Below are 18,158 nucleotides of genomic sequence, written 5' to 3' on the forward strand. Positions count from 1 at the left end.
CCTCTCATGCTCTCTCAATTGTTGTATTCCTCCTCATGTTCTCTTCCCTGTTCTGAGTGGCATTAATTAGTTCATTTTCTCCCTTTAAGTGCCTGGCTGCCGTGGCTTGACAGCCCATAATGTAGAAATGATAATGACCTTTGCTCAACCAGATGGTGCTCTGTGTTACTTCTCCCAATTAATCACATATGTAGCATATGCAATTTAATTCCCATATTAATAATTTTAAGGATATTGGAATTGTGGGTCGGAGAAATATGCAGTTTCTGAATGAAAATGGTGAAGATTTTGAAGTAACATTTGCTGCATTTCCTCTAAGGCGATTGAGACAGCCCTAGATTGCCTGAAGAGTGCCAACACTGAGCCATACTACAGACGACAGGCTTGGGAGGTCATTAAGTGTTTCCTGGTGGCCATGACAAGTCTGGATGACAACAAGCACTCGCTCTACCAGCTTCTGTCTCATCCCAAGTGAGTAAACATTCTTGCTTTGATTTGACTGGAGCATACGCTTCAATATTGTTGCTACCATGACACCTGGGTACCATTCCTGATGTGATACATTATTTAATCTATTATAGATGTGTTAGAATTTATACCAAGGAAAAATCATTGACACTACCTTAGGTAGTGTTTACATTCACTTAGTTTTATCTAGGATAAATGTCGCTGCAATGAGTTGACAAACGGTGCTGTATCTGCTACACTGGTTTTCCACTTAAGTGATAAAATTGCACCTTCGAGTACATGCACAGCCAGACTCTCTGATTAATCACCTACCTTTTTCTGCCTTCACTTGGCACAAGTTGACCTTGCCATCTACTTCACCTTTCCTGTCTGCCCTCTCTCCCACTCACATGAGGTCTTTATGTACATTACCTCCACCACCTCAAACTGTCTTGCTACCTGCTGACATGTCCCGCTTTCTTTCCTCCTTGATGTCTTCACCCCACACTGCTTCATCAATTCCCTCTCAAGGGCAGGCATTGCTAATTACACATTTGCAGACACACCCTCTGGCAGGCTCTGCTGCAAGGCGGAAACCCATATATGAACAGACGAACAGGAAAGAAGGTTGTTGTCGGGTGGGTTAGTCACATTACCATCATTGATCCCCGGGCAGGGGCTAATTGACTTTCCCCTGTCTGTTTATTCTACACCATGCCCCTTACACTCTCCTGTCATTATGCACTAACACACATATGCCCACAAATACGTCTTTGCGCACATGGGGGTAATGAAGTGTGTCAGTTACGATCACGGGGGCTGTGCCCGCCGCCTCTTCAGTCGTCTCGATTTGCATTGTCTTTTCTCTCACTTGAAAGATTTTGTCTCTCTTTTTCTTCCCCTCCCTTCATCATCATTCAAACATCTCTCTTTGCCTCAGTGTTTGTTCAATCTAAATTTAGAAGAAGGGGGGGAAAACCCCCCCACTGCAATTCATGAAATGCCAAATTGGAAGAACGAAGCAGTGATACTGTGGCATGCCCCAGAATGAGTGAAGGGCAATTGATCTGACATTCTGTAGACCATGCCCCCCGCCATTTTCTCACCCCTCCTCCCTCCCACAGCATCATACGCTCCTTCTCCCTCGTTCTCCAAAGAGCATTTTTTTTAAAATGGCAATAATAAAATGAGACGATCCATCAGGTCTGCCCCTGGCGTGTGGCATTATAAAACACAAGCTCAAGCATGGAGAAAGCAGCTGCTCAATCACATCATGGCCCAGTTGCCTTCAGCTGCATTAAATAACAAAAATACCAACAGGGGACAAAAAGAATGCAGAAGGAACAGAAAGGAGACTTAAATTTAGGAACAAAGAGACTGACTGCAGACAGGCAATAGATATTGATATATACATTTAAATGTTGCGTGAATGCATATTACATTACTTTTGGGCTTTTTGAGAAATTTTGCATGCCACTGCCGCAATATGTCATCCCTTTTAATATGTAGACATCTCATTCGTCGTGTGGTTTTCTCCCTCATTAGCTTTACTGAGAAGTGGATCCCCAGTGTCATCATTTCTCACCGCTATAAGGCACAAGACACACCTGCCCGCCGAACTTTTGAACAGGCCCTGACTGGAGCATTCATGTCTGCTGTGATAAAAGACCTGAGGCCCAGTGCGCTGCCCTTCGTAGCCAGCCTGATTCGCCATTATACTATGGTTGCTGTGGCTCAGCAGTGTGGTAAGGGACTGGTATTCTTTGTACTATAGATCTAATAGTAGATAATATAGATATAATATTTAACAGTGTTCACTTTTGCCCTTTGATCAGTATTTTATTCTCAACTGTTCAAATAAATTAGTTCCTTTCCAATTTCCTGTAATACATATGATTGTAATTGAAGTTTAAAATCTACATATACTTTATTGTAAAGTTGTAGCATTCTTATGTTTGACATTAAACATGATTCCTTTCCTCTTGTCCTACTCTTTCAACCCAGGCCCTTTCCTGCTGCCGTGCTACCAGCTGGGCAGCCAGCCAAGCACAGCAATGTTCCACAGCGAGGAGAATGGCTCACAGGGCATGGATCCGCTTGTTCTGATTGATGCCATAGCTATCTGCATGGCCTACGAGGAGAAGGAGCTGTGTAAGATCGGGGAAGTGGCCCTGGCCGTAATCTTTGACGTGGCCAGCATCATCCTTGGGTCTAAGGAGAGGGTACGTTACTAAGAGGAGGGCATTATATGGTTCATGAATTGTTTTTCTGAAATTTGTGGTAAACTAACCCAGCTAAGACTTCATTCTGTCATCCTCGTAAAAATGAATACTCAAATTGATTACTCTCATTTTCATATTGAAATTTGAACTCAATATCCAACTGGCCTCTGATGAAATTCAATTCATTTTTCAGCATCTTGCAATAATGACTCTGTGTTATGTGTATAGTTTTTAAATGGGAATCACCCTTAATTATCCTGGCTTCTACATCCCCAGGCATGCCAGCTGCCCCTCTTCTCCTACATAGTTGAGCGTCTGTGTGCCTGCTGCTATGAACAAGCCTGGTATGCCAAGCTTGGTGGTGTTGTGTCAATCAAGTTCCTTATGGAGAGACTGCCTCTGATTTGGGTGCTACAAAACCAGCTCACCTTTCTCAAAGCACTGCTGTTTGTCATGATGGACCTTACAGGAGAGGTGAGAGCAATTGATTGTGTAATCTACTACTTGTTATGCATTTAAAAGGAGTATAACTAAAGTTTTGCCACATTTTTATTTATTAAATAACTGTGGTTGCAAAGATTTACCTGGTTTGGCTTTTTGTCACCTGCTTTCAGCATATGCTGTATAACTTGTCATGTCATTCTTCTTCCTGTTCAGGCATTTGTATTTATTAAGTTATTGATTTTTCTTTTTTCCCCCTCGTTTTTATCCACAGGTGTCAAATGGAGCAGTAGCCATGGCGAAGACCACCCTGGAGCAGTTGCTGGTGCGCTGTGCCACTCCATTGAAAGATGAAGAAAAGACAGAGGAGTTGCTAGCTGCACAGGACAAGTCTTTTCACATGGTCACCCATGACCTGGTCCGAGAGGTCACCTCCCCCAACTCGACTGTTAGAAAGCAGGCAATGCACTCCCTGCAGGTGCTAGCCCAGGTCACTGGCAAGAGTGTTACTGTGATCATGGAACCACACAAAGAGGTAAAAGTCTTAACAGTTTTCTCTAAACCTTAAATTTGGATTAATACTTTGCTGCTGTTGCTTGTTAAATGCACTGCAGGACCTCCAGTAAAAAGCTACAGTATTACTTTCTGTCAGCAGTAGGTGTACCCATTGCCAATTTTTATCTCTATCTAAAGACGAGTGCTAAAATATAAATGTAATGACAACACAAGGGCCTTTTTCATGGGTTTGTCTTTTCTTTAGGTTTTGCAAGATATGGTTCCTCCCAAGAAACACCTGCTGCGTCACCAGCCTGCCAATGCCCAAATCGGGCTGATGGAGGGTAACACTTTCTGCACTACTCTGCAGCCCCGCCTCTTTACAATGGACCTTAATGTCATGGAACACAAGGTCTTCTACACAGAGGTGAGTCATTAACATAGAGCACTTTGACTTCCCTAATTGTGAACTGCACAGTAATGCAACTGTTAGGACTTTGACCTTGAAAGAAACAATATTGTGGGTTCAAACTTGCTGCTTGGCTTTGGCTCATCTGTTTTAAGTATTTATCCTGTTACATGGTGCATATAAGCTTGATCTAATTTAATGGATCACTGACCTGTTCACCTCTGCTCTTTATGTCATATTTATGCTTTTTCCACTATCCAGCTGTTGAACCTATGTGAGGCGGAGGATGCTGCTTTGATGAAGCTGCCCTGTTACAAGAGCCTTCCCTCTTTGGTTCCCCTCCGTATAGCAGCCCTCAGTAAGTAGGCCCCATTCTGCATTGTTTGTTAGTGTACCAGAGATGCTTACTCTTCTTTTGAGTTTGAGTTTGTGTGCATGTGTGAGTGTGCGTGTCAGATTTAAACCTTCTTAAAATCCCTGTCTGAATCATTACTGTAGACCACATCTTAAGACTATTATTATAGTCTATTCATGCAAGTATAGAGTGTCATTAATATTCTTTATCCTCATTAGATGCCCTGGCAGCCTGTAACTACCTGCCACAGTCCAGAGAGAAGATCATTGCTGCCTTGTTCAAAGCCCTCAACTCCACCAACAATGAGCTACAGGAGGCGGGTGAGGGATGCATGAGGAAGGTCAGTGTTACATTGTGTCATGTTCATTTTTTCACTTCAATTGAATTTCCTTTTTTGTAGTAGTTTTAGTTATAAAAATGCTTTTCTAAGAGATGAATAACTTTTTATTTTCTCAATATTGCTGTTAGAAATCATGATGCCTCAAAGATAAATATACAGGTTCATGTTGTTGTTGTTAACTTACAGTATCACAATGTGGTGGAAATTTTCAGCGAGGCATAATGTCTCCTACTTTGTAGTTGTGTTTTTCTGCTTGTGAGACCGTCTTTATTTAACTTCCTCTATTTAAAGCTTTTTATCCTGGCGACTGCTTTGTTTTTGAATTGTTTGGAATTAATTTCAAGACTTTATCGATTACTTAGAAAGCTTGTATCTGTGTTACAGCACCTAATTTAACTGCAGCTCCCTTGGAGCCACAACAGAGCTTAGACTTGAAGCCGTAACCTTTTAAAATATGCATTAATCTGTGTGGCTAAGCTATGACGTGATCTACCCACGAACCGATAATTAAATGTAGTCACAATCGTTTATTTGATTTCAGAATCAGGTTTTCTGCACCTTTGAAATGGCCTTCTACTGTGTCACTTTTTCTCTTTCACCATTTTATTTTTCTGTTTGTATATTATCTTGTTTTCCATTCTTCCCATTCTTGCTTTATACATAGTCTTTTATTTGTAAGGTCTTTGTTAATTCTCTCCTCATATCATTTCCCCACCCACTTCCATCTTCATGTGGACCTCCCTCAGCTTTATCACACTCTCCCTGAACCAGCTCTGGATACTTCATTAAAGTATCCATACCATCTTAGCCTCTATCTATTTACTCCAAGCTCTTTGTCCCCTCTCCTATCAATTTATGTGTCCTTATTTTTTTATTTTTTCTGCCACCATCACTCCTTTTCACTATCCTGTGATTTTTTTTTTTTTCCTTGCCATTTTCTGTTCCCTCCCTTCTTTCATCTCTGCCCTGCTAGCACTAATGAGCGTTGCCATGGCCAGATCGATACAGGATGGAGTGTTTGTTCTCAGCGCTGAGAGGAAAATGAATGTGGCTGCCATGCATCATTCCCTCCCGTGTGTGTGAGGGTGTGTGGGTGTGCGTCATCAGTGTTTGGCTGGCACGTGTGCTCGTTTACAGCTCACCATGCTGTCATTTGAGTGGCCTTATTTCTTTAATGGAGACACAAGGGGTAGTGACCAGTTCACGGGGCTAAAAAACCTGAAAAGTCTCATGATTAGGGGGAAAATAAAGAGGTGAAATTAAAATCACTGTGTCCAAAACTTTAGTAAACATCACCACACAAATCTGAATAATATTTGAGTGTTGTATACGTGTTATGTTATTAATCAAAGAAAACAAACTACTTGTCACTTGTTGAACATTTCTACTTTGTACATTCTCCTCTTGTAGTTCTTGGAAGGTGCCACGATTGAGGTCGATCAGATCCACACTCACATGCGCCCATTACTGATGATGCTGGGTGATTACCGCAGCCTGACTCTCAATGTGGTGAACCGCCTGACCTCTGTCACACGACTTTTCCCCAACTCCTTCAATGACAAATTCTGTGACCAGATGATGGTGAGAAACTTAAGCCTCTTCAGCCTGTTGTCGCTTTCTTCTTCTTTTTTCCTTTCTTTCAATCAAAATCTTCGTTAAAACTGGCAGGTTAATACTAAGGCATCAGCTTTTATTTATTGTCAAAGACTAGTTTTTGATTTTATTTTAATTAACTAAAAAATTTTGGCACTTAGCTTTTAGTTTAGTTTTAGTCAGCTATCAAAACCTTACTTAAACACAGGCTCAATCTTATTCCTTTTTCTTTCTCAGCAACACCTGCGGAAGTGGATGGAGGTAGTTGTAATAACACACAAAGGAGGCCAGCGGAGCGATGGCAGCGTAAGTAAACTCATTTCAGATCTGCCCACGCGTAAGACTGCAAAGATACCACAGATGGGAATCTTTCTGCAGTCTTGACATGTATTTGTCTTCTTTTCTTTTGTATGTCTTATTTTAAAATCCTGCTTCAGTGCAATACAGATGCATTCATGGCCACTAGGACCATGTCGATACAGTCGTCTGCTGGCGCCATATTTGTTCAAATCATCTGTTATGTCCAAAGCAAATACCATTACCAAAAGGGAATGAGAAATTGCCCCTTGTTCTCAGAAAGCTGTAGTCACATGTAGTGCACTTTCTCTGTGTGGCCTCCTCCCAGATGAGTTGTGAGTGTCCATATTACAATCAATGATTAATTAGGCACCAGGCAGGCTGTGGTTGGCCTCGTACTCCGTCTCCTCATTATCTCCCCGCAGATAACCTTGTAAAAGGCAGCGAGAAGAGGTGACAGAAAGATTGGGCAAAACACCTTCTTTTTTTTTCTTTGCCCCCTACTCTATGTGACTTCATCCTAACCCATCTGAAAATGTTCTGTTTTAATTAGATGCAAATTGGCCTTTTGTCTTTCATGCCCTCCAAATATTGGTCTTTGTGCCCGTTGACAGCAGACCTGGAAGTGAAAGCAGAACCAGGGTCAGGGAGTCAATTATGATAAAGGAAAAAGAAAAGTGTGGAAGGAGGAGCAGGGATGAAGAGGATGGTGTGAAGATGTGTGGGCATAAGAGGGTTTTGACAGGGTGTAGTAACGAGGAGGAGTTTTTGTGACGGATTTAAAAAAAAAAAAAAAAAATAGAGTGCATGCATGAAATAACTTTTTCTCCCCCTCACTCTCTTGACTTTGTTCCACTTAAGTATTTTTCCTTCATATTCCATTGATTCTGTGTTACCCAACTAAAATTAAAAAAATATATACACACAGTATATTAAAGTTATCTTGGAATTGAAAAATGATGGTCTTGTCCATGTATATCAGACAACATATATGATATCTGTATGTCTTCGATAAGCCAAAAAATCAGTCAGTCAGTATGTTAGCTGACCGCTATTTCCAATGTGGCCCTTGCCTTTTTATTCACCGGAGGCTGAGAAAAGTTGTTCCTGCGGTCACTTGTAAAGGTTGCGATAATCTGCCCCTCCATTATCACCCTATCTTATCAGCTCACCTTCCATATGGAACAAAGACAGACAACAGATAGCCACACAAAAAAAGCTCACATGCTGTTCTGCTGACTCTGATCATTGTCTCCCATTCTGGCACAGCCTGCGTTGGAGGGTGTTGAGGTGAGATGCGACCCGGTGTTGCGCCCTCTGTTGGTAACTCTTTGTCAGTGATTGAAATTTGGTCTGATCCAGTGTCGTGCTGGTGAATTGAGCCAATGTCATGGTAGTGGTGGAGTTGCCCTGTATTCATGTGTCCATGTGTCTGTTGTCATCTCGAGAATTGTTACCATCATCTCAGCTTCACTCTAACTCTAATTTTGAATGTCTAGAAATGTTGAATTCTGCTCTTTTATTCCCCTCTGGCATCTTGGAAGCGCAAAAGTCATAGGATTTAAAAAAATAACCGTGCTGCTCCTTTTATTTGTTTTTACTCTGTCTAATCCAGAGTCTAATCCAAAAGCTGGTGTGTGTGGTACTCTGCACCTTTCCTGTGGGAAGTTAACACCCTATTAATTGCGAATTGCACTTTCAGTCGTTTGACTGAGGTTCATCCTCGTCTTTCCACAGTGGCTGTTCATCAAGACTGTCTGTCAGGAATGATGTTTGTGTGCAGCTCATCCGTCCAAGAATTTCATCCATTCCTTTGTTCCCTTTGTTGTATGTCTTTGAATCTTCCTGTAGGAGATGAAGATCTGTTCAGCCATCATTAACCTTTTCCACCTGATCCCAGCTGCACCGCAGACTCTAGTCAAACCTCTACTAGAGGTGGTCATGAAAACTGAGAGGGCCATGCTCATTGAGGTAGGAAACCAACTGCATTATGTAGATGGACTTGTAGGGATTGTCTAACAGTGAAAACTGCATCGGGCAGGCAGTGAAAGCAGTTGAATGATTTGCAACTAGATACTTCCCAAACAGTTCAAAAAGAAGGAGGCTTTAGTTGTTTCTTCCATTAACAAATTATCTGTCATTAAGGATTTAGACTTGTCAGAAATTATACATGCTTTTCTAGTTATTCCGGTTATGTGTAGGAGGGTGAATCGGGCCAGAAAATAAGTGGTGGGTCTTAGTTAATAATTACAATAAAAGAGGGAAAGAAATGCTTTATATGTGATGTAAAGGATGCAGTATTAAATGAAACCCTTGATTACACTCCCTTTTTTCACCAGGGCTAAGATTCCTTATTCTGTATAATCTAAATTTTCACAAGGAAGTGATGGAGTCCATATTTACTGTGAAGTAATTCTCATCCCTTCTTCAGGCTGTTTCCTTTGCTTATGTTCCTTCAGTTTCCTCATTATTTTGTCTCTCACCAGGCTGGCAGCCCGTTCAGGGAGCCTTTGATCAAGTTCCTGACGCGTCACCCATCTCAGACAGTGGAGCTTTTCATGATGGAGGCTACGCTCAATGACCCCCAGTGGAGCCGCATGTTCATGGTCAGACAATAGGAGCTCTAGTAGCTGTCCCCTCAGTCTTTTCATTGACACATTTGCCATTAAAAATGTATTTTGCTTCTTTGTTGCATTTGCAATGGGCTATATTCGGAACTGTATTGAGTGTTTCGAGCCTCAGTGGTCCTATTAACACAGAATTGAGATGGATCACTCCAGTAAAATTTCCTAATTTTCTTCATCGTTCAGTATCACAAGTCTGTATATCTGCTATGCACTGTTGGTGATTGAATGGGGTGGACCTTGTAGCCTATTGTTATAGTATATATTTTCTTTTGTGTTATAGTTACAGTATGTGTTTTTGTTCACATACAGAGTTTTCTGAAACACAAGGATGCCAAGCCGTTACGAGACGTATTGGCCTCTAATCCCAACCGCTTCGTCCCCCTGCTTGTTTCTGCTGGCACTGCAGCAACTGTTCGGCCTGGATCTCCCTCTACTGCCACAGCCAGACTAGACCTGCAGTTTCAAGCTATTAAGGTATGCAGAATTCAGTCTGTTCTTTAAGGTGGACACATTCACACAGTTGTTATACTCAGGGATGTCTTGGCAGTTTTTGATCCAAATCTATATACAGCCTAACTTGTATTTCTGTTATTTATCCTTAACTAATTTAACCCTGTTCATCTTCACATCTGTTCAGATTATTAGCATCATAGTGAAGAATGATGAGGGCTGGCTTGCAGGGCAGCACTCCCTGGTCAGCCAGCTGAGGCGAGTCTGGGTCAGTGAGGCCTTCCAGGAAAGACATCGCAAAGACAACATGGCAGCCACTAACTGGAAGGAGCCAAAGCTGCTGGCCTATTGCTTGCTAAGCTATTGCAAGTAAGTAGATTTGCTGAAATTGTAATGAAAACGAAATGTTGCAGTTTTCATAGATGTTGCACACTGAATTTGGCTGTTGATATGAAATGTTGTCGGTGGACTGATGTGAAACCCCCAAAACAGCAACCAGGCAGTGCTAATGAGCTTTGTTGAAGACTTAGTGACCCTTTAGAGTGTTAGTTGATAGATTCAGTAGTGTGAGCACTACAGGTTAATAATGCACATTTTTAAAGTTACTGCATTTTCTAACTTTACTCAAGTGACATTCCAATCACAAATGACCTTCTGACCCTTTCCTTTCGGTGTGAGCACTGAGAAAGTGCTAACACACTCGGTGCACTAGGCATTTAGCAGATGTTTATTTCAGACCTTGCAATTAACCCCCAAACACTTCAGCCAGTAATTTTAGCTTAGTGTAGTGAGTTCAGTCAACCTTCCTTTGACAAACAAAGTTCTGCTTAGAAAAAAAATATAAAACTGGCTAATTAACAGTGTGTTGGTTTCTAAGGTTATTTGAAAGTTGTGTTTTATAATGTCCCCGTTGTTAACATTAGCCACATCTCTTTGTGTCTGTGCACTGAACTTATCCACTCTCTCTCTTCTCAATAGGCGTAACTACTCGGAGATTGAGCTGCTGTTCCAGCTGCTGAGGGCCTTTACGGGTCGCTTCCTGTGCAACATGACCTTCCTGAAGGAGTATATGGAGGAGGAAATTCCCAGGAACTACTCCATTCCTCAGAAACGTGCCCTGTTCTTCCGTTTCGTTGAGTTTAATGATCCCCACTTCAATGATGAGCTTAAAGCAAAGGTATGTACACGTCTAATCAGAGGAAAAAAGTTAGTTTATAAGTACAGGCTGCAGATATTTAGAAATTCCCTTTGACTTGTACTTTTCTTCTTACCCTCTTTTGAAATTGACATTGAAGCAATGCCTGGAGGTAGAATACAGTTTTGCTTATGACATGCTGAAGAAGCAGTGCAGCCTAAAATGATCATGTAGTGCGATCAATAAATGTATAAAATAACATCAAAACAACAAGCACTATACTGTTGGTATACTGGTTTGTAGTTAAAGTATCTGACTGGTTGTCTACTCTTTTATGACGACAAGAGCAACATCCACAAGGCCAGATGTAGTAACTCACATTAGCGATGATGGTGCACTTAAATATCCTTTCAGGTCAGCACTTCTGTCTCTATAATCAGCACGATGCACACTATCCCAACCTCTGCCTACGCTTCCTGACAACATATTGTGCCTCATGAGGATAAATGCTTACAACCCATTAAAGAAAACAAAAAAAACAAAAAGTTAAATATTTTGCAAATACGTCCATTCCTCTATTTTACCTGAAAATCATGCAAAGACAGCATATCTGATTTTAAAACTGGTACTTTGTTTTTTAAAAAAATATAAGCTCATTTTGGAATTTTATGTATTCATTCATTGGATATTTTTTTGAATGGTGTAGTTTGATTCAATTAAGACTATTTTAAACAGTCATCCCTCCACCTCTGACCAGAGATCTCATACTATTTTGATTTTATTGCACATTTTAAATACATTTGTTGACCAAACATCATGCTAACCCTGTGAAAGACTGACCCATCCAGATGTACCCACCCCGTGCTGAAGTGAAACAGGCTGCAGCTCCCCTTTGGCCTGGTGTAGAATAGGCACTCGAATGATGGATAGAAGGTGCTTTGGCGGTGTCTGTGGAGGGATTATTATGATGGTAGATATGTAATACCATTCCTGTCAGATGCTTTAACATCTGTGGCCCATACTGACCACGGCTGGATAGCACACACTGATTATGTGTGGGCACGCATACAGAATAAAAGATATCGAGCCATAATGCAAATATTTTGCAGCATGTTATGTGTCATGTTTTGGTTTTATTGCTTCATGATGCAGTGTCTGCACAGGCAATCATGGACTTTATTCTGTTTTATGTAGCGGAGTTCTTTGGGTTGGCATGTCCACAAAAGCTTGTGAAAAACAAGACGTTTCTGTTTAAAACGGGACTCTAAGGACATTTTGTTGTCATTGATGCAGCAATTTTAATACTATAAAGCAGCCTTTTAAAAAAATAAAGCAAAACACATTTGATAAATATGCTAATTAAAAAACCCCGTTGAAAATAACACTAGATTTATGTTCTGGTCTTTTTTTTCATTGTAGAAAGATAGATTTAATAATATCAGATTCATCATAAGCTCCCCATCTCCACGGCTCGATTACTTTCCTTCTCAACTGTTGGACATGCAGCATTTAGGGACCTGATCTGTGTGACTTTTATGGTTAGTGTTTTGTACCTGAAGTTCTTTGATAGAGTGGGGAAGGTCATTTTGTCTGGTTCTAGGACCTCAGAGGCTCACAGATGAATGCTTCTGTACTCTCTACCTGACCTGCTGCTGCAAGCATTAAAGTCATTCAGGCTGCTTTTTAATTAAGCTCCCTCTCCCGCATGCAGGCATCGGCACAAACACGCACACACACACACACCCACAAACACATATTTCGAACAGCTGTAATGGCACATAACCTGGCACAGAGAAGCAACAGCACTGCTGTTAAGTACAAACGGGTCAGTGGGGAAGGCCTGTCCTGGCACACAATAGCACATATCCAAATGGCTGTGTGGTAGGCACACACAACTGTAGACTCACAGGCACACAAACCAGAGGCTGCCATGTGCACACATACCACTAAAATCCAAGGACAAACAGTTGTGTTTCTGATGCTGCTCACTGCACCTGTCCCTTTTGCTTGTATTCGGTTTGCATTCCTTGAGCCGCATACGGGCTCTGAAAATGAGAGGCAGAATAAAGGCAGAGGAGAGAGAGTTCAGCCAACTCATTTCTCTGTATTTTTCTTTTTGGATGGAAATGCTGCATTAGAATTTTCAGCAAGGTTTACTCTCTTAGCTAGCAGAGCTGCAGCACCCCACCACGCTCAGCCCACCCCCTCAGCAAAATTTTGCTCCTATTGTTGTTTTTCCCCCTTAATTGTCCTCCGCTGGTGTGCAGCAGATGCTGGCTGTGCAGATGAGGCAGAGACCCAGACTGACAGGCGTGATGTGTTTCTGTGCGAATATGTTTGTGTTGATTGGTGTACGAGTAGTGAGCATGAGAATGAGCGTGGGTGTTGCCTCCATTGACATTTAAATAATTGCCTGTACCATTTATCATAGGAAAGTGTGTGAGTCTGTGTGCTTGCAGTTTCTCAGGAAATCTGGGAGTTAGAAATTCAGGTTCGTATAGAACATCAGAAAGGTCTAGGAGAGTATTTCAAACAGAGGAGTGTCTAGAGAGAGAGAAGGAGAGAGACAGCAGAATGGGACAGCAGCAATGAATCATCTACGGTAGTGCAGACTGACCCCGAGCTGCTGGTACTGCTGCTGTGTTCCTTCTTTTTGTTTTATCCAAACACTTCTTACAGAAAACCATTTTTGCGATGCTCTTCTATTCAAAGGCGTTTCATTATTTGCGGAATCCATCTCCAGTCGACGAGCAAACAAACAAATATATGAAATTTATGATGTGCTGTGCATCTGTTTCGCATTCTGCTGCTTCTTTGTTCCAACATGAGAAAGAGTGTAGTAGGATTTTCCAGAACATTTTCCTACAGTATGTACGACTAATCCCCTCCCCGAGTAGAGACATTAAACAGTAAGCACGTGTGCAAGTTTTTAATACCTGTACCCTGTCTGGCACAGTAATCTAAACAGCGATGAGGAAGATTATGGATCTAGACAGTTACATCAATTATATGAAGGAAGACGATTGTTTAAAATTAATTTGATGTTTCATATTCAAAATATTGTTCTTGAGCAACTCTATTACTAGCATATATTGTCTTTTAGTTAACATAATTACTCTTCAAACAGATAATGAAACCATTTTAAGAGAATCACGTTATTGAAGCCAAGTTTTTAAAATCATCTACTCTCCTTGGTTATGTGCACTCAAAGGGAGACTGCATCTCTTTATCTAGTCATGTGTAAAATGAATGTACTGTTTACATCTAGTAGTGATTGTTGTCATTACACATTCATTGTGGCTTCGAGCCATTCATTTTTTTCTGGTTTATATAAAGGCATTAAAAGACCCCCCCTTCAACTACCCACCACTCACCACCCCAGTTATCACAGCTCCCCTTAATTGAGCTCAGAGAGGAAATCTATCACACACACACACACACACACACACACACACACACACACACACACACACACACACACACACACACACACACACACACACTTGTTATATGTGAATTGAAAATGAAATTTAAGATAATTAAGACACCTGCAAAATGTGATCTAGGCTACTCGCCCAGAATTCCTGCAGGAGCACATCATCAGTGGCATTACAAAATGATGCTGTTATCGTACAATGATTGATATCAGAGAAGCTTAGAATTAATAGGAACAGATGACACTGAAAAACAGAGTAATGCTCAGTGTGTGTTCAGCGTGTGAGAAAGAGAGTGAATATTGTGCTAATGGAGGAGATGGAACATATGCTACCACAGCTCATTCTCCACTGAGCGATGCCCTGTCCTCCCAGTGATGGATTGAATAGGGGTGTTCATTAATAGATAGCAGCTTCTTTAATAAATGCAGTCGTTAGCTGCATAGTGGTTGGGTTAGTCGGATTTTACAAACTAATCAAGCCCTCATTCACATTCCCTGTTAAGATACTCTAAATCTTATTGACTTTTGTTTTTGCTTTAAATGCTTGTAGATTAATTAAGGAAATACATTGTTTCTTTAGTTTTGCCTCAGAGAGGAAATTGTTTTCTTTTTGCTCTTTACATTATTTATTGCAATCATTTGGTGCCACATTTGACATTGCTGTGGTCAAATTTGTCTTTTTTTTCTCTCTACAATCCAGTTGTTTTTATTTATTTATTTATTTATTGCTGTTATTATCAGTCTGAAAAGTGTTCTCTTCTTGTTTCTACCCCTTTCCCTGTGTCATCACTTATTTATTTGCCACTGAGGGCTGATTGTGTGCAGGGTTTTCTTTAATGTAGGTTTGAAAAGGGTACACTAGGTGATTTCACTGATTAGTTTCTCTTTTCTTGAAAGTGTGCTATCAGTGGAATCATCCATTGTAATCTCTCTCGAAAGGGTCAAAGCTGTAAACTCCACTTTTCTTCTTTAATAGGTGCTGCAGCACATCTTGAATCCAGCCTTCCTGTATAGCTTTGAGAAGGGAGAAGGTGAGCAGCTGCTTGGACCGCCCAACCCTGAAGGAGACAACCCTGAAAGCATTACCAGTGTCTTCATCACCAAGGTACACATTCTAGATAGATAGATAGATAGATAAAAATTTGGATTTATTTTCTTCTTACCATTTTCTTCTCACAGTCAGCAGACAACCCTTGCTGCCTGTTTATTCCATGACTTCGTGTCTCTTTGTGTTCCTGTTTCTGATTTCATTACCTGCTGCATTTCCTCTCATAATGTCCTATCAGCCCAACATCTTTCCTTACTGAGTCATCATCAGCTACATCCTATTTAGTCATCTTCTTCTCTCATGGCCTTACACTTTAATTACTGTCATTTCATCTCTTTCTTCTTCCGTTTTTCCCCTACATGTCTTTGATTTTTCTTTCTTCCTCCCAGAAGCTCCTCTCTATTTTGTTATCACGTTTGATTCATCAGACTATAATTTCTGGTGTAAATGTCACATTGTGACCATGCTAAAGGTCGGCATGTTTGTTTGTACTGTGGCAGATCTCATCACTGACTAACACCAATCCTAATGGCTGCTAATAGCTCCTCTACAGTCTGGATAAAACTGATTTCCTACCTCACCTCTCTGTCTCCCTATGTACCGTGCTGTCTTCTGTACATTCTCTTTGGGGAATTGGTATTTGGGTGATTTGAGTGATGCAAGGTTTTCAGTATATGTAAAATTAGATTGTGTTGTTGTAAAGTGTCATTCAGAATCAATGAACTGTGTTACACTCTAGAAATTTAAGTACAGATTATTCAATAGAATGAGTTTCGGCTTATTGTTTATGTACATATGGGGAGACTTATTGATCTCCAACTGGAGTTGTTAAGAATTAGCATAACAGGGCTAAAGTATTTTTTTGTGATAAAGTTTTTAGTAGTGTTAATACAACATCCCACCAAGTCAAGTTCCTGAAAATGTTCTGTGCCAATTCTGCTATAGATTGCAAACACAGTATAATTTTTCTGTATTGCCCAGCAATTTTTAATGCCACTTCTTTCCTATCCCTCTCCAAGGTTCTGGACCCGGAGAAGCAGGCTGACCTGCTGGACTCTCTGCGAATCTGCCTGCTGCAGTTCTCCACCCTGCTAGTGGAGCACGCTCCCCACCATATTCACGACAACAACAAGTCACGCAACAGCAAGCTGCGTCGTCTTATGACTTTTGCCTGGCCGTGCCTGCTGCCCAAAGCCTGCGTTGATCCTGCCTGTAAATACAGTGGTCACTTACTGCTGGCCCACATCATCGCAAAGTTTGCCATTCACAAGAAGATTGTCCTGCAGGTGAGAGCTAATAAAAGAGAAAAGAGGAACTCGGTGAGGCGGGAATTTAAACAGTACAGAAAACAAATATTAAATGTGGGAAATTTGAACAGCAAATATGTAAATGGTTAATTAGATTAGGAAATGTTTCGATGCTGAAAGGACACGACAGAAAAATGACAAAAGATGGATTTGAAAATGGAAGACAGGAGATGAATTCATAGTAGAAAACGGCGTATACTTATAAAAGGTACACTTGCTTTCTGAGTCACACTTATGAAGAAAATGATGCTGTGTAGTTGTGAAGTCAGAGGAACTATTTTGGGTGCCCCTGGTTCACTAAAGCCCCTTTCAGCCATGCACTTCCATTAATCTGTCGGCCTCTGAGTGTGTCAGCTTCATGGCCGAATGAGCACCTCGATGTTTTTTCTGTAAAAGTTTCAGACGACGGTCTTACTACGTCAGATTTAGTAATATTTACATATCACTTTCAGTGCTGCAGGAGCTTGAACTGCATGCAGTCACATTAAAGAGCAAGCCTGCAGAAGATTATGATGTACTGATGTAAGAAAGAACTAAGAAAGAAATCCATTCATCGGCAGACTTCTGAGATCCTGTGCAGGCTTGTGGCTGACATGGACAGAGATTTTAATCAAAGGCTGTCTTCGTCTAGAAGTGGAGGGAATATAAAGGACTGGGTTAGCAAAGAGGCAAGGGAGTAAGAAGTGCGGGAACAGGCCATGCAGATGGCACTCTTGAGTGCTGTGAGTGCCATCTGCATGGCCTGATCTTCCTTTGTTTTTCGAGTTAGATATCCAGCGTTATGTTACTTAATGTATTGCCTGCTCTCATGCATCTCACAGATGAGCGTGAATGCTGGATAAATCCCTATTTGATTAGAAGTCCATATTATTATTCATAAGTTGTGTGTCTTGTTTTATGTTGAGTTTTTGAAATAGTCAAAGGTAGAATGAAATTACATCTCTTAAGTTGCCTTTGCAGCAAGAAAAAAAATCACTGCTTAGATTACTCCACTTTTAAATTTTGTATCTGGTGTTGATGGGTTCAGCAGTTGTGGAGCCAACTTAACAACTCAAGTGATGAAGCATTTGAATTTATGCCTGTCACCAGCTTCTTTCATTTCTTTTCCAACTCTGTAAGGAAGTTGAAAGTGTGTGTGTGTGAGAGAGAAAGGGGTTTGTGTGCTTTTTCTATGTTCTCTGAATGTGTAGGCAGGAAAACGGCGCTTTTAAGGGGCAGTAAAATTTTAGCCAAGTATTTGGTATGTTACTAAATTAGACATGCGATCTCTGCTCTGTACAGGTCTTCCACAGCTTGTTGAAAGCCCACACAATGGAGGCCCGGGCCATAGTCCGCCAGGCCATGGCCATCCTGACTCCGGCAGTGCCTGCACGCATGGAGGACGGCCACCAGATGTTGACGCACTGGACTCGCAAAATCATTGTGGAGGAGGGGCATACTGTACCACAGCTGGTTCACATACTGCATCTCATTGTGCAACACTTCAGGGTGAGTAGATTTTAAGAAACGAAAAGAAAAAAAAAGCACACACATAAATGCAACTTAGGCAGCAGCAG

The 18,158-nt window shown here is 41.1% G+C and overlaps 1 protein-coding gene across 1 annotated transcript in view; it reads left to right on the top strand.

Moving 5' to 3' along the window:
- The window catches only part of LOC116320112 (transformation/transcription domain-associated protein), a 79,512-nt gene that overhangs the window by 12,371 nt on the left and 48,983 nt on the right, over positions 1–18,158 (top strand). Inside the window, exons 22-39 of the mRNA XM_031739628.2 lie at positions 320–471; positions 1,993–2,192; positions 2,452–2,669; positions 2,946–3,143; positions 3,385–3,645; positions 3,871–4,032; positions 4,276–4,372; positions 4,588–4,709; positions 6,120–6,290; positions 6,540–6,608; positions 8,451–8,570; positions 9,086–9,205; positions 9,536–9,700; positions 9,864–10,045; positions 10,655–10,853; positions 15,224–15,352; positions 16,315–16,581; positions 17,884–18,090. Of these exons, the coding sequence (XP_031595488.1) occupies positions 320–471; positions 1,993–2,192; positions 2,452–2,669; positions 2,946–3,143; positions 3,385–3,645; positions 3,871–4,032; positions 4,276–4,372; positions 4,588–4,709; positions 6,120–6,290; positions 6,540–6,608; positions 8,451–8,570; positions 9,086–9,205; positions 9,536–9,700; positions 9,864–10,045; positions 10,655–10,853; positions 15,224–15,352; positions 16,315–16,581; positions 17,884–18,090 (3,039 nt within the window). The remainder of the gene's footprint in view (positions 1–319; positions 472–1,992; positions 2,193–2,451; positions 2,670–2,945; positions 3,144–3,384; positions 3,646–3,870; positions 4,033–4,275; positions 4,373–4,587; positions 4,710–6,119; positions 6,291–6,539; positions 6,609–8,450; positions 8,571–9,085; positions 9,206–9,535; positions 9,701–9,863; positions 10,046–10,654; positions 10,854–15,223; positions 15,353–16,314; positions 16,582–17,883; positions 18,091–18,158) is intronic.

This window comes from Oreochromis aureus, linkage group 8 (assembly GCF_013358895.1).
Source record: "Oreochromis aureus strain Israel breed Guangdong linkage group 8, ZZ_aureus, whole genome shotgun sequence".
In the NCBI taxonomy this organism is placed as follows: Eukaryota; Metazoa; Chordata; class Actinopteri; order Cichliformes; family Cichlidae; genus Oreochromis; species Oreochromis aureus.